The 15,096-nt window shown below is 43.0% G+C and overlaps 1 protein-coding gene across 1 annotated transcript in view; it reads left to right on the plus strand.

Moving 5' to 3' along the window:
• Nucleotides 1-15,096, plus strand: part of THSD4 (thrombospondin type 1 domain containing 4) — a 572,226-nt gene that overhangs the window by 22,049 nt on the left and 535,081 nt on the right. Inside the window, exon 2 of the mRNA XM_025884296.2 lies at nt 438-545. Coding sequence (XP_025740081.2) covers nt 517-545 — 29 coding nt within the window. The 5' untranslated portion in view covers nt 438-516. The remainder of the gene's footprint in view (nt 1-437; nt 546-15,096) is intronic.

Consider the following 15,096-nt stretch of genomic DNA (forward strand, 5'->3'; position numbering starts at 1 on the left):
TAGCATGTATCAGTCTGTTTCTTTTTATTGTTAGGCAGTATTTTTAGCTCTAGGGTACAGTTGGGGAAACCAAGACACACAGAGGTGAAATGACTTTCCTATGGTCACGTGGCCTTTAATAGAGGGAGCTAGATTTCCAACGCCATCTTTAGCCCCAATGCCAACTCTATTAGCCGGACTCTGAGATAATCGTACTAATAGTAATTTATTGAACATCTTTTATGGATCAATCCCTGTGATGAATGTCCCATAAATTTGTTACCTCATGTGCATACATAATCAGATTTCGATTGGGAAATCTTGTAACCACAACTGGGCTGTGGCATTTTTGTTTTAATGTCTTCCATTTGCTCGCTTCTGGTTTTATCGGCCCACTTAGGCTCTAGGATCTTCCTAAGCAAATGATGCTGAAAATAGTATTGTTGTTCCTTCTACAGGAGCTGGACACCACTCCCATCTGCGGAAACTTGGTAACATCTTAGAGGAGCCCTTGCCTCTTCCCGGACGCCCAGCATCATGTTTTCTCATTTCATGGGGTCTCTCAGGTAAGTGGAGAACCTTTTAAAAATGAAAACAGGAAAATAGGAAATTCGATATTTGCCTTTTACTGTATAGTCTTTATAGTAACTAGCCTCATGGGTCTGCATGTCAGTGATCTCTTTGATATACTCCGTACATATGTGTGGTGAGTTTGCTCTTCACAGGGACCGCTGAGGCCTAGGGAGCTGTGTGCTGCAGGAAGAGGGGCTCGGACTGAGGTCCAAGAGGCTTGGCTGCTACCCTGTGGTCTGCTATTTCCCAGGAGACCTCCAGGATTCAGATTTTTGTTTTTGAGTAAAGATGTTCCTGGATCTGTGGATATTTATCCTGGCTGCACACTAGAATTACCTGGAGAACTTCAGATAGTTTGTGTCCTCTGGCTGCATCAGTACCGATCTTGACTTAATTGACCTAGTGTGCTTAAAAAGTGACCTCTCTGGTTCCTTCTGCTCAGAACATCTTGACCTACACCTGCATTTTTTTATTTGATCCTGATATCAACCAGGCGAGGTAAATAGAACAAGTAGCAGTATCTCTGTTTCATGCATAAGAGGACCATGCAGCCAACTCCTGGATGCACATTGCTTGAGTGTGGGGTCGGGAAGAGAGCTTAGTGCTCTGGAACTGTTGTCCGTGCCACCGAGGCTGTTTTCAAACTTTTTTTTTTTAATTTAAAAAAATTTTTTATTTTGTTAAATTTTATTTTATTTTTATTTATTTGAGAGAGCGTGCAAGAGAGCACGAGCTGGGGGAGAGGTAGAGGGAGAAGCAGACTCCCCACTGAGCAGGGAGCCTGATGTGGGACTCAATCCCAGGACCTCAGGATCATGACCTGAGCCGAAGGCAGGCACTTAACTGACTGAGCCACCCAGTTGCCCCCAAACTTTTCTCTGTGCTGATGGACCCTTTTAAAAATTCATCAGTCCAAATGCTATGTAAAAACTCAATATACAAAATGGTCAATGGCAGTATTTTATCAAGATAAATTTATTTCCTAAGTTTGAATCTGTAACATTTACACATTATGAGCTCAATGGGTCTGTTTTGATAAACACCAACTTTTAAAATCAGGATTTATGGATGATAGCTCATATATCAGCCTCAGCATCTGGATTGTTCTGTGCTTGTCTTGGCTGCGTAGTATTAAAAGAATCTTGATCCCTACAGGTAAGCAATTGCGGTTCCTTGAGGAACTTCGTCTTGCTATCTCAAGAGACTCTCTAAATAGACTCAGAATCTAGAAAGCAGGGAAGGAAGAAGGTTTTGTTTAAAAGTTGAGTCACTAAGGATATCTTGTACTTTTTTTCTTATACTATACATTAGTCCTAAATGCTTAGAGCTTACAATAAAAAATAAAATGGTCTATAATATGTTATTATGGTGGTGCCACATATGATTGCCCAACTAGAGAGCTAGAGGATTTGCTGGGCAGATGCTCTTAGGCCAACGCCTGGCATTTAATAGAGTGTAGTGTGTGTGTTTATATGTGTGTGTGTGTGTGTGTGTGTGTGTGTGTGTGTGAGCTTTAGTCTGTAGTTGCTTGTATAATTTTACATGAACAGACATGTGCAGGCCTGAAATCCAAAGACCCGTGCAGAGCTACAACCTTCTTCATTAATGTCATTCACAAGTGTGTCACAAAGAGTCAAAGAAGTCAGGAAAAGCTCCATCCTGAAGCTTCTGCAAAATCCAGCCATTCACAGGGCAGCCCAGATCTGTTCAGAGTTAGAATTTGGTAACTAATCTAAATCAGTATGTTTGTATTCTTAAACCATAGTTTGAAAAGTAGTTTAAAAGGTATTTCAGGACACGAGCTATGTATCCTCTTTGTAGAAGCTCTGATATTCTTCTGTCTAACCACAGGGGAGTGAGTGATGCAGTTGGGTCACTGGGTCAGTTCAGAACATACTTGAGCACCAGGACCCAATGGGAGACAGAGAAGTGGTCACAGTCATATAATGAACTGGATTGAAAAGAGCAGCGGGTGACCAAAGGTGGGTTCACCATGTGGAAAGCAAGTGAAAGTCTGGCCACCATCAGAAAGGCCCCTGCAAGGACTGAGGATCCTCAAAAATGTGGCAACCGAGGCTGCACAAGGAAGGCCATGACTTGGGAGAACTCCATTTTGCAGTTTTCTTCTTGATGGAATTTCAACTGATGCCCCTGCAAAAACAATGAACCTCTTGTAATGACCTGATTGGTGGTTGGAAGCCATCTTTCTTCGAGGGAGGCCTGCTGGGCTCCCCTCCAGGCTGTGCATTCTCTTTGGAGAAAGTGCCCACAGGTTAGAAATGAGCAGGGTGGGAGTAGTGGAAAGCTAGATGTGGTCTTGCTACCCTTGGGATGGAACTCTGGAAGTCTTGCCAGGCCTCCAGCATTTGGGTCCTTCCGAAGGGGTTGTTTGAACAGGGCTACTCAGCTGGACATTTCTTCAAGAGTTCTGCTCTAAGGAGAGAGCAAATGTGAGCTCTGAGGATGGGTAATTCTTTGCAAGGGCTCAGCTGGAGCTTTCCATGAGGTCTCCTTCTTCATAAGCCAGGTTCTCATAAACCATTTTGCATTCTGTTTCTAAGGCCTTGTAAATCTATTTTAATCTGAAAAAAAAAACCCAAAAAACAAAACTAGAGTGACTTTTGTATAAATGCTTTAGAAAATGTTCTTGGGGAAAGGGCTATGTTTAATTTAAGAGCAAGATGTCTTTGATAACATTGGTAGATGATACACAGATGCACACACACAAATATTAAGGGCTTGTTAATATTTTTCAAGGCAACCAAATGCATAAAGATCAGTTGGAAAAGCTGGAGGATTTCTCTACCTAAAGAGAAAACAGTCAAAATTAGAAGTTAGCTGCCAAGAAAATCCCCGAGAGGAAAAACCATTTAAGGGGATTCGCAATTCTGATAGGCAGAGATTTTGTTTTAAAAATCCCTTCCCGGTTTTTGCCAAGCCACAAAGAAACAGAAAGCCAGCTTCTCCCTCATTGAAAAAGAGAAGCCCTGAGTAATAACATAGTAAGAATATCTCTGCCCTGCTCAGAGTCTGCAGTCATAAAAAGAATCACTGTTAAACCCAGGGGCAGAAAAAAAAAAAAAACACAACACTAAAACTTTGACTCTTGATAGAGTTTGTTAGTGAGTTGTCATTGAACATGGGACAAGCCTGGATGCCGTGCCAAATTCAGGGCAAGGAAAATCCATTTGGGCCAAAGGGTTGGTCAAGGCTACGTTAGGGAGTCTTTTTCACCTGTTATAGATTAATGAGGAAAAGATACTAAATGAAACAGAAGTACATACATTTCTTAAAGTCTTGCTCCAAATGGTGCACCTTAAAATATATATATATAGATACATATATTTATATAAATATATATATATGCACAGTGACAACTTTATGTGTTTGTTTAGGGATTGAGTGGAAGCAAACACAATTTTCTGTAGAATCAGTACAGCAAGTGGTGAGGACCACCTACCATGATGGCCAGCCAACAAAAATCTCTCTCGAGCCGGTCTGCTTGGTCAGGGGCTCATTTTGTACCTTGCAGTATGCTTTAGTATAGTCGACAGCGCTGATATTTGAAATGAAAACACAGAGGAAAACAAAACGGTTGAAAATGCCAGACAAGTGGTTAAGTTGGCAGGAAACAACGTTGACTCGGTGAACCTTATTTTGAATGGTAGGTTTTGAAGGAATGCAGATGTAATTAGAGAGATTACAGAGGTAGATGGTGATTTTTATAGATCTTATGAAGTAGGGTTCTGGATTGTTTTAAGGGGTTTACAGGTTGATGGCCTTAGGTCAAGTGTCTGGTTTTAGTCTTCTGAAATGTAAAGCTTTTCTTTGCCATGATATACACTTCAGTAAAGTAATATTACTGTAATGCCTGTCAGCTACTTCACTTAGAAATACAACCAGAAGGAACTGGAAATGAGAAAGAGAAAGGTGGCCGTTTTGCGGGCAACTGAAAAAGATTCTGAATACAGAAAGGAAAAAAGAAATGGGTTGAGAAGATGTGTTTGTATGAGAATGCCCAAAATAGTGATGTTTGAGGTATGATGGATCAGTGAAAATGGAGACTCCCCTCAGGGATCGAGAACTATGTGGTCATTGGGAAGGATTGTGGGCTCAATCCGTGTCCCTATGCCAGTGACCAAGAAATGGGGCAGGAGAGGGGAAAATAGGGGAAGGAAGAAGACAAGAAAGAGGAGGAAGAGGAGGAAGAAGTGGAAAGGAGAGGGAGGGGGGAAGAGGGAAGGGGGAGGGGAGAGGGGAGGGGGATCAGGGGAGAGGGTGTGGGAGCGGGTGGAGGTGGGGGGGGACGAAGGGGGGAGGAGGGAGGGGGAGGAAAAAGAGAGGGGCCCAGCTTTGATTATTAGTATTGAACTGCACGGTGTTAATAAGGCTGCAGAGACTTTGGGTAACCCTCATCTAAACCACTACCCAGTTGATGCTTAGGAAATATTTGTTGAATATTGAATGAATACGTTAATAATTACCTTTTGTGTAAAAGAAAGTAGAGCATTTTTCTTTCCTGATGAGGATTGTTAATTACAAAAGCAGGTTAAAGCAGAAAATCATACAAATGATACACACCTTTAACAGTTTATTTTTAACTTAAAGCACATGTACATTCACTCACTATTTTTTGATGTGGGGCCAAGGACTTTTCTTTGAGCATGAGCCCTTGATTGTCCTTGCACAGACCACACCCATAAGCATTATCTAAGGTTTCCATTTGGGTTTTCTTTAACGTGGAGTGAGAATTTAAAGACATTCGCGAAGCAATCCGAGTTCAGATGATTCTCAATTTTTATTATTTTTGCCCCTAATCATTTACAGTTGTCTCCTCCACACCTAATTTGCCAGCAGTTTTTTTTTTTTTCTTGGCTACTTGCCTTATTGAGTCTTTCCAAAGCATTCAGCTTCATTTTTGTAGAAACAGCTAACAACTACTCGTTTCTTTTTGTGCTCTGTTTCGTGGGCTTGTGCACTATTTGAATATTTGTAGGTACTTAGGAAGCCACCGGCATAAGCAGGTTTGGGAACATGGTTGACTCTGTAGGAGCACGACTCTTCTGGTGGCAGCAGGAAAGTATGAGGGTGCCAGGGAAGAACCGGGGAAGAATCTTTTATGGGAAGCTTGGTAGGAGAGCCATCTGAATGGTAGGCAGAGAGGAGAGGAAATAAAATTGTTTTTTGGAGGACTGCCCTGGCAAACCCCTACCTATAAAATGATGGCAGGCATTCAAACAGTATTGATTTTTCTTTCTGCCTGGCACAGCCCTGCACCTGGATCATGTCCTCATCACTCAGTACTTGACTGTGGGATTTGCTAGAACATTCTGTACCAAAAGGGGTTCAGTGGAGTCAAGGTGTGATCACTGGGCTGCCAGCGACCCATTCCATATGGACCCACGTGGGTTGTTAGGCCTCGGGGGCTAGATCCTGTGACTACCAACTTGTGGAAATCCTCATTTTCGGACTGGCTTCCTTTTGCCAGTTCTTCTATTTTCCCAACAGAGAATTCTGGGATGCACTTAGAAAACCCTTTCATTGTTGGAGTGTGTGGCTGACGACAGCACTTTGCCTCTCTTCTGAGACCGACAGTGCGTCCCTCCCTCTGGTTCTTCTTTCTCTCTCACTTCATTCCATCCTTCCATTCTTGCACCTACTGGCTATTTATTGGCCCTGAGGTGGGACAGAGCTGTGTCGCCTGCCTGCTCGCTGCAAGGCTGTATCAGAAACCATCTCTTCAAGAAATCTACCATCGAGGAGGGGAATTTACCAAAGGGTGTTGTGTCTTAAAAAGTCGGGCCGTGACAGACACCTCCCTTTTCCAGAGGCCCTGGTCCAGAAAACGCAAGTGGCTGCAAGAGTTGAGAACCTGGAAATAAGCAATAAAAGCCAATATGCATAGAATAGGTGTCTGTAAATCCAGGCTCCAAATCAGAAACATTCACCCCACGAAAGCCAGGCGGGCCCTTTCCCCAAGTCTGCTGGTCTTGCTTTGGCTGCAGGTTGGTTCTGAGGCCAGGGCTGAGCTGAAGGGAGCCGAGTTAGGAGGACACAGGCTCATCCACAACGCAGTAAGCAGTGCCTGACGGCCGGGAGGAGACAGCAGAGGGGCCACCGGATTCAGAACACCCCAGGCGTCTGCGCCTCTCAACCTGCCCTGGTCCAGGGCTACCACCTTGTGTCCCACAAATGGTTTGATACTCAGGCTGTTCTGAGCCATCCAAAAGAGGTGACTTAAGCTCAGCATGCTCTGTCGAAGAAAGCAGGAAAATAAGTAGAATGCAGTTTTTTTTTTTTTTTTTAAGTTTGGGATTGAAGTGGTTAGCTTCAATTATTTTAAAATTTAGAAGGTTCTCTAGTGAGGCTGCATAAACTAGGTTTTATCACATGTACTTACTTTCTGATTATTTTTGCAAGCATGACAGAAAGTAAAACAAATGTGTGAAGCCACAGCCCCCTAAGACTGGGGAGGAAAATCGATGTGATGAAATGCAAATGCTTGGTTTAAAGGGGTGTTGTGTTAATGAGGCCCCAGAGCATAGTGGTTAAGAGGGTCCAGGCCAAGGGTCTGACTGCTGGCATCGAAATCAGCCTTTGCCACTTAGTAGGTGTGTGTGACCTTCGATAAATGACTTAGCCTCTCTGTGTCTCAAATTCCTCACCTGCAGAGTGGTATGTAGTAAAAGTGTCTGGTGGGATGGTTGTGGAGATTCAATGAAATTATACCCGTAAGTGTTGAGATCCATGGTAAACGATCCAATCTTCATTTCCAATGTCATTTGTAGCCCATCTCCCTCTCTTGTCTGCCTCTACTCTTAACTGCTGTCAGAGGAAGGCCAAACGTAGTGACAGGCATGCTGGGCAAAACTTTTTCATCTCCGGAGCATAGTAGGGGGAGATTTCACTTTAGTGCTAAGGTTTTGGCTCTCTTTTGCTAAGGTCAGTATAGTTTTATTAGTTTCCAGGTTGCTCCCCAAATACCTCTTGGGTTATACTAACTAAAGAAGTAAGATTTTTGGGTTTTGGTTGTTTTTTTGTTTTCTCTTTCTTTTGTGTTTTCCTTGTTTTGTTACTTGATAATGCTCAAGTGGTGTTGAGTTTATTGAGGTGATCCCAGGTACATGGTGGCTGTGATGTGATCCCCCCACACACCCGGAGCTGAGGATGGGTGGTGTGGGGGGTGGGGAGGGGTTGACCCAGGCCAATCCAGAAGCCCAGAGCGGAGCCCCAGTTCCATGCTGTAAATCTTTTATTTATTTATTTATTTGACAGGGAGAGAGACAGAGAGAGTACAAGCAGGGGGAGCAGCAGAGGGAGAAGGAGAAGCAGGCTCTCAGCTGAGCAGGGAGCCTGATGCGGGGCTCGATCCCAGAACCCTGGGATCAGGACCTGAGCCGAAGGCAGACGCTTAACGGACTGAGCCACCCAGGTGCCCCCCATGCTGTAAATCTTGTGCCAAATTTCAATGTGCGTTATTTTCTACCTGAGGAAATGAGACAGTGCAGTGTTTAAAATCTAGAACAATACTGGGGAGATGGCATTTTTTCCCCCTGTGTGTGAAATGTTGGGTCATTTCTACTGCAAGGTGAATCAGAAAGTCTTGGTAGGAATGTGGCCTCCCCCGCCGCTTGGAGGGGAGAGTGTGATTTGTTTGCCAAAGGCCCTGGTAGCCTTCAATCTGTCAAAACGTTGCAAGCTGGGAGCAGTTTGCCAAAGCAAACTATCAAAGTGAAATAACACACGAGTTGCACACACAGAGACACACACATGCTCTCCCATTCCCCAAATATTAATTTTGAGTCGGGTCAGGAGGAGCAAGGATTTGGGCTAGATTGTTGGTGTTTTGAAGCGGTTGTGGGCACAGCTATGGACGACCAATTACATAGGTATGTGCGAGCAGGGTGGGGTGTCCTAAAACAGACTCTACTGAGCAGGGGTGGGAAACTTCCAGCCCTTGGCAGAGATTCCTCTGGCCCCTGGGGTTATATATTGCTCTGGCCTGCCATTATTGCAGCCCAAAGAATAATTTCCCCTCTGGGGGAATTTATTCTATTCCATTCAGAGCAGAGCCCATTTAATAACTAAGAGTTTATTCCAGAATGAATTTTATTGGGTACCCCTTTGCATTTTAGTTCCACTAGAACCCAGCTCAGTGAAGAAAAGAAGCATCTGAACATCTAAATATAATTTGTGTTGCATTTTTGCAACAAGAGGCACCAACAAACTTTTTGTTGCCATACCTCGTGTCGATCCGATGAGAATAAATTTTGAGGGCATCACACAGAAATTGAAAAATACAACTGATTTTAGTAAATCCCTCATAAACTAACTTTTAAAAGCTCCCAAAGTGAGTCTGGGCATTTTTGAATCTGTTAATTCGCACTATTTCCGTTTATCTTGAAATTTCATAAGTTGTCAGGATGATGGGACATCTTTCATTGATTCAGTAAATTAAGCTTTTATTATATAGCAAACACTCGCTAGATGCTGGGGAATAAAGTAGGGACAAAACCAACTCCGTGATCTCATGAAGCTTGTAGTCTAGTGGGTGGATGGAGACATTTAAACGAATACTCAGTCTGTGAGATAGTAAGTGCTGTGGAGAAAAAGAAATGGGCTCTTTTGTGCAGGCCGGGGAGACTTTATGGAGGAGGGACAGCTTTGGGCAGACACCCGAAAGAGGGGAGGGGACGAGCTATATAAGTATCTGGGAGTAGACCAGGCAACTTGGAATGCCCTTCCTCTGAGACAGGGGAACACCCAGAATCTTCCCTCCTCTAATCTTCCACTCCCTGTCCTGCCCCAAGTCCCCTGGAAAGGTATGGAAGTACAGCCTGGGATGAGTGGTTATACAAAAGTGCTCCTGGGGCGGAGCAAGATGGCGGAGGAGTAGGAGACCTGGATTTCGTCCGGTCTCAGGAATTCAGCTGAATAGGGATCAAACCATTCTGAACACCTACGAACTCAACAGGAGATCGAAGATAAGAAGAGTAACAACACTCTGAACGGAGAAGCGACCACTTACTGGAAGGTAGGACATGTGGAGAAGTGAATCCGAGGCGATATTCGGGAGGATAGACGGCGGGGGAGGGGGCCACCGTCGGCCGCTTCTGGCAAGTGCTAGAGCCGCGGAGCACAAAATCGGACCTTTTAGAAGTTGGCTCCGTGGAGGGACGTCGCTCCAGTGGCTAAGCGGGGGGTGGAACCCTCGCGGGACAGTGTGGTCTCAGGACCCTCGGGGTCACAGAGAGACCGGGGGTGCCTGAGTGCGGCAGAGCTCCCAGGTGTCGGAGCGGGGAAGCTGGCTGCAGAGACGGAGCTGAGGCGCGGGCTCTCAGCTCGGGGTGGCCATAAACCGTGATCCGCGGCCCAGTCGGGCCACTGCTCCTCCAGCAGGGACCCAACAAGCGGCAGAGCCAGGGAGACTCCCCTTCCTCCCCCGGGAGGGGCGGCGCGGGAGCGCACCGCAGGGATCTGCTGGGTTTGGAGACTCCACACGGGGTCGGGTGCCAGAGATAGAAACGCTCGGTCACAGGCCGGGTGAGCACGGAGTGCGGCCAGAGACCGGGGAGACGGGAGTGACTGCTTTTCTCTGGGGGCGCACTGAGGAGCGGGGCCCCGAGTTCTCAGCTCCTCCGGGTGGAGATTGGGAGGCCACCATTTTCACCCTGGTCCTCCAAAGCTGTACCGAGAGCTTGCAGGGAACAACAGCTCCTGAGAGCAAACCCGAGCAGCTTGCTTAGCCCGGACCAACAAGGGCGGGGCAATTCCGCCTCCGGCAAAGACATTCGGGAACCATGGCAACAGGCCCCTCCCCCAGAAGATCAGCACGAACAGCCAGCAAGCCAAGACCAAGTTTACCCATCAAGGAGAACGGGAGAACTCCGGCGCTAGGGGAATACTGCACATAGAATTCATGGCTTTTTTACCATAATTCATTAGTTTTTCAAAGTTAATTTTTTAACTGTTTTTTGAATTTTTCTTTTTCCCTTTTTCAAACCACATCTTATCAATCCCTTTTTTAAAAAAATTTTTTTTATTTTTCATTTTTAGTCATATTTTTATCCCTTCATAGTAATTACCCTTATTTTTGGCATATATATATATATAAGTTGTTCTCTCTTTAAAATTTTGAGATACAATTTCTTCTAACAGATCAAAATATACCCTAAATCACTAGTGTATGGCTTTGTTCTATTCTCCTGCCTGATCACATTCTCTCCCTTTTTTTTTTCCTTTTTTTTCTTTTACTTTTTAAATCTTCTAATTTCTTTTTAAAAAACAACTTCTTATTTTATCAATTCCTTTTATAAAATCTTTTATAATTTTCATCTTTACAGTCGTCTGCCATCCCTTCATTGTATCGACCCTTATTTTGTACATATATAAGTCTTTCTTCCTTTAAAAATTTTAGCAGTCACTTTCTTCTAACAGACCAAAATATGCCCAAAAGCTAGTGTGTGGCACTGATCTATGCACTAGCCTGACCATATTTGATCATATTCTTTTTTTTTGTTTTGTTCTGTTTTTGTTTGTTTTTATCTTTTTCTTTTTCCTTTTTATTTTCTCTCTTCTTTCTTTCTTTCCCTTTCTTGTCCCCTGGTTTCAGGGCTTTTCTGATTTGTATAGAGTATATTTGCTGGAGACATTGTTTAACCTGTTAGCATTCTGTTCTCTCATTCATCTGTTCTCCTCTGGCAAAATGACAAGACAAGAAAAAAATAAGCTCAGCAAAAAGAACAAGAGGTAGTACCATCTGCCAGGGACGTACTCAATACTGACATTAGTACGATGTTGGACCTAGAGTTCAGAATCATGACTTTAAAGATACTAGCTGGGCTTGAAAAAAGTGTGGAAGTTATTAGAGAAACCCTTTCTGGAGAAATAAAAGAACTAAAATCTAACCAAGTCGAAAACAAAAAGGCTATTAATGAGGTGCAATCAAAAATGGGGGCACTAACTGCTAGGATAAATGAGGCAGAAGAGAGGATCAGCAATACAGAAGACCAAATGATGGAAAATAAAGAGGCTGAGAAAAAGAGAGATAAACAACTACAGGATCACGAGGGCAGAATTCGAGAGATAAGCGATACGATAAGACAAAACAACATTAGAATAATTGGGATCCCAGAAGAAGAAGAAAGAGAGAGAGGGGAAGAAGGTATATTGGAGCAAATTATAGCAGAGAACTTCCCTAATGTGGGGAAGGAAACAGGCATCAAAATCCAGGAGGCACAGAGAACCCCTCTCAAAATCAATAAAAATAGGTCAACACCCCGACATCTAATAGTAAAACTTACGAGTCTCAGAGACAAAGAGAAAATCCTGAAAGCAGCTCGGGAGAAGAGATACGTAACCTACAATGGTAGAAACATTAGATTGGCAACAGACCTATCCACAGAGACCTGGCAGGCCAGAAAGGACTGGCATGATATCTTCAGAGCACTAAACGAGAAAAATATGCAGCCAAGAATACTATATCCAGCTAGGCTATCATTGAAAATAGAAGGAGAGATAAAAAGCTTCCAGGACAAACAAAAACTAAAGGAATTTGCAAACACAAAACCAGCCCTACAAGAAACATTGAAAGAGGTCCTCTAAGCAAAAAGAGAGCCCAAAAGCAGCATAGATCAGAAAGGAACACAGACAATATACAGTCACAGTCACCTTACAGGCAATACAATGGCACTAAATTCATACCTTTAAATAGTTACTCTGAATGTAAATGGGCTAATTGCCCCAATCAAAAGACACAGGCTATCAGATTGGATTAAAAAACAAGACCCATCGATATGCTGTCTGCAAGAGACTCATTTTAGACCCAAAGACACCCCCAGATTGAAAGTGAGGGGGTGGAACACCATTTACCATGCTAAAGGACACCAAAAGAAAGCTGGGGTGGCAATCCTTATATCAGACAAATTAGATTTTAGAACAAAGACTGTAATAAGAGATGAAGAAGGACACTATATCCTACTTAAAGGGTCTATCCAACAAGAAGATCTAACAATTGTAAATATCTATGCCCCTAACGTGGGAGCAGCCAATTATATAAGGCAATTAATAACAAAAGCAAAGAAACACATGGACAACAATACAATAATAGTGGGGGACTTTAACACCCCCCTGACTGAAATGGACAGATCATCTAAGCAAAAGATCAACAAGGAAATAAAGACCTTAAATGAAACACTGGACCAAATGGACTTTACAGACATATTCAGAACATTCCATCCCAAAACAACAGAATACACATTCTTCTCTAGTGCCCATGGAACATTCTCCAGAATAGATCACATCCTAGGGCACAAATCAGGTCTCAACCAGTACCAAGATTGGGATTATTCCCTGCATATTTTCAGACCACAATGCTTTGAAACTGGAACTCAATCACAAGAGGAAAGTCGGAAAGAACTCAAGTACATGGAGGCTAAAGAGCATCCTACTAAAGAATGAATAGGTCAACCAGGAAATTAAAGAAGAATTTAAAAAATTCATGGAAACCAATGAAAATGAAAACACAACTGTTCAAAATCTTTGGGATACAGCAAAGGCAGTCCTGAGAGGAAAGTATATAGCAATACAAGCCTTTCTGAAGAAACAAGAAAGGTCTCAAATACACAACCTAACCCTACACCTAAAGGAGCTGGAGAAAGAACAGCAAATAAAGCCTAAACCCAGCAGGAGAAGAGAAATCATAAAGATCAGAGCAGAAATCAATGAAATAGAAACCAAAAGAACAGCAGAACAGATCCACGAACCTAGGAGCTGGTTCTTTGAAAGAATGAACAAGATTGATAAACCCCTAGCCAGACTTATCAAAAAGAAAAGAGAAAGGACCCAAATCAACAAAATCATGAATGAAAGAGGAGAGATCACAACCAACACCAAAGACATACAAACAATTATAAGAACATCTTATGAGCAACTCTATGCCAGTAAATTAGATAACCTGGAAGAAATCGGCGCATTCCTAGAGATGTATCAACTACCAAATTGAACCAGGGGAAGAAATAGAAAACCTGAACACACCTATAACCACTAAGGAAATTGAAGCAGTCATCCAAAATCTCCCAACACACAAAAGCCCAGGGCCAGATGGCTTCCTAGGGGAATTCTTTCAGACATTTAAAGAAGAATTAATACCTATTCTCCTGAAACTGTTCCAAAAAATAGAAATGGAAGGAAAACTTCCAAACTCATTTTATGGGGCCACCATTACCTTGAGCCCAAAACCAGACAAAGACCCCATCCAAAAGGAGAATTACAGACCAATATCCTTGATGAACATGGATGCCAAAATTCTAACCAAAATACTAGCCAATAGGATCCAACAATACATTAAAAGGATTATTCACCATGACCAAGTGGGATTTATCCCTGGGCTGCAAGGCTGGTTCAACATCCGCAAATCAATCAACGTGATACAATACATTAACAAAAGAAAGAACAAGCATCATGTGATCCTCTCAATAGATGCAGAAAAAGCATTTGACAAAGTACAGCATCCTTTCTTGATCAAAACTCTTCAGAGTATAGGGATAGAGGGTACCTACCTCAATATCATAAAAGTCATCTATGAAAAACCTACAGCGAATATCATTCTCAATGGGGAAAAGCTGAGAGCTTTCCCCCTAAGGTCAGGAACACGGCAGGGATGTCCACTCTCACCACTGCTATTCAACATAGTATTAGAAGTCCTAGCCCCAGCAATCAGACAACAAAAAGAAATCAAAGGCATCCAAATCAGCAAAGAGGAAGTCAAACTCTCACTCTTTGCAGATGATATGATACTGTATGTGGAAAACCCAAAAGACTCCACCCCAAAACTGCTAGAACTCATACAGGAATTCAGTCAAGTAGCAGGCTATAAAATCAATGCACAGAAATCAGTGGCATTCCTATACACCAACAACAAGACTGAAAAGAGACAAATCAAGGAGTCGATCCCATTTACAATTGCACCCAAAACCATAAGATACCTAGGAATAAATGTAACCAAAGAGGCAAAGGATCTGTACTCAGAAAATTATAAAATACTCATGAAAGAAGTTGAAGAATACACAAAGAAATGGAAAAACGTTCCATGCTCATGGATTGGAAGAACAAACATTCTGAAGATGTCAGTGCTACCTAGAGCAATCTACACATTCAAGGCAATCCCCATCAAAATACCATCCACCTTTTCCGAGAAATGGAACAAATCATCCTAAAATTTGTATGGAACCAGAAGAGACCCCGAATAGCCAGAGGAATATTGAAAAAGAAAAGCAAAGCTGGCGGCATCACAATTCCGGATTTCCAGCTCTATTACAAAGCTGTCATCATCAAGACAGTATGGTACTGGCACAAAAACAGACACGTAGATCAATGGAACAGAATCGAGAGCCCAGAAATGGCCCCTCCACTCTACGGTCAACTCATCTTCGACAAAGCAGGAAAGAATGTCCAATGGAAAAAAGACAGTCTCTTCAACAAATGGTGTTGGGAAAATTGGACAGCCACATGCAGAAGAATGAACTGGATCATTTCCTTACACCA

This window comes from Callorhinus ursinus, unplaced genomic scaffold (genome assembly GCF_003265705.2).
Source record: "Callorhinus ursinus isolate GAN/ISIS: 27379988/994484 unplaced genomic scaffold, GSC_fseal_2.0 scaffold25, whole genome shotgun sequence".
Taxonomy (NCBI): domain Eukaryota; kingdom Metazoa; phylum Chordata; class Mammalia; order Carnivora; family Otariidae; genus Callorhinus; species Callorhinus ursinus.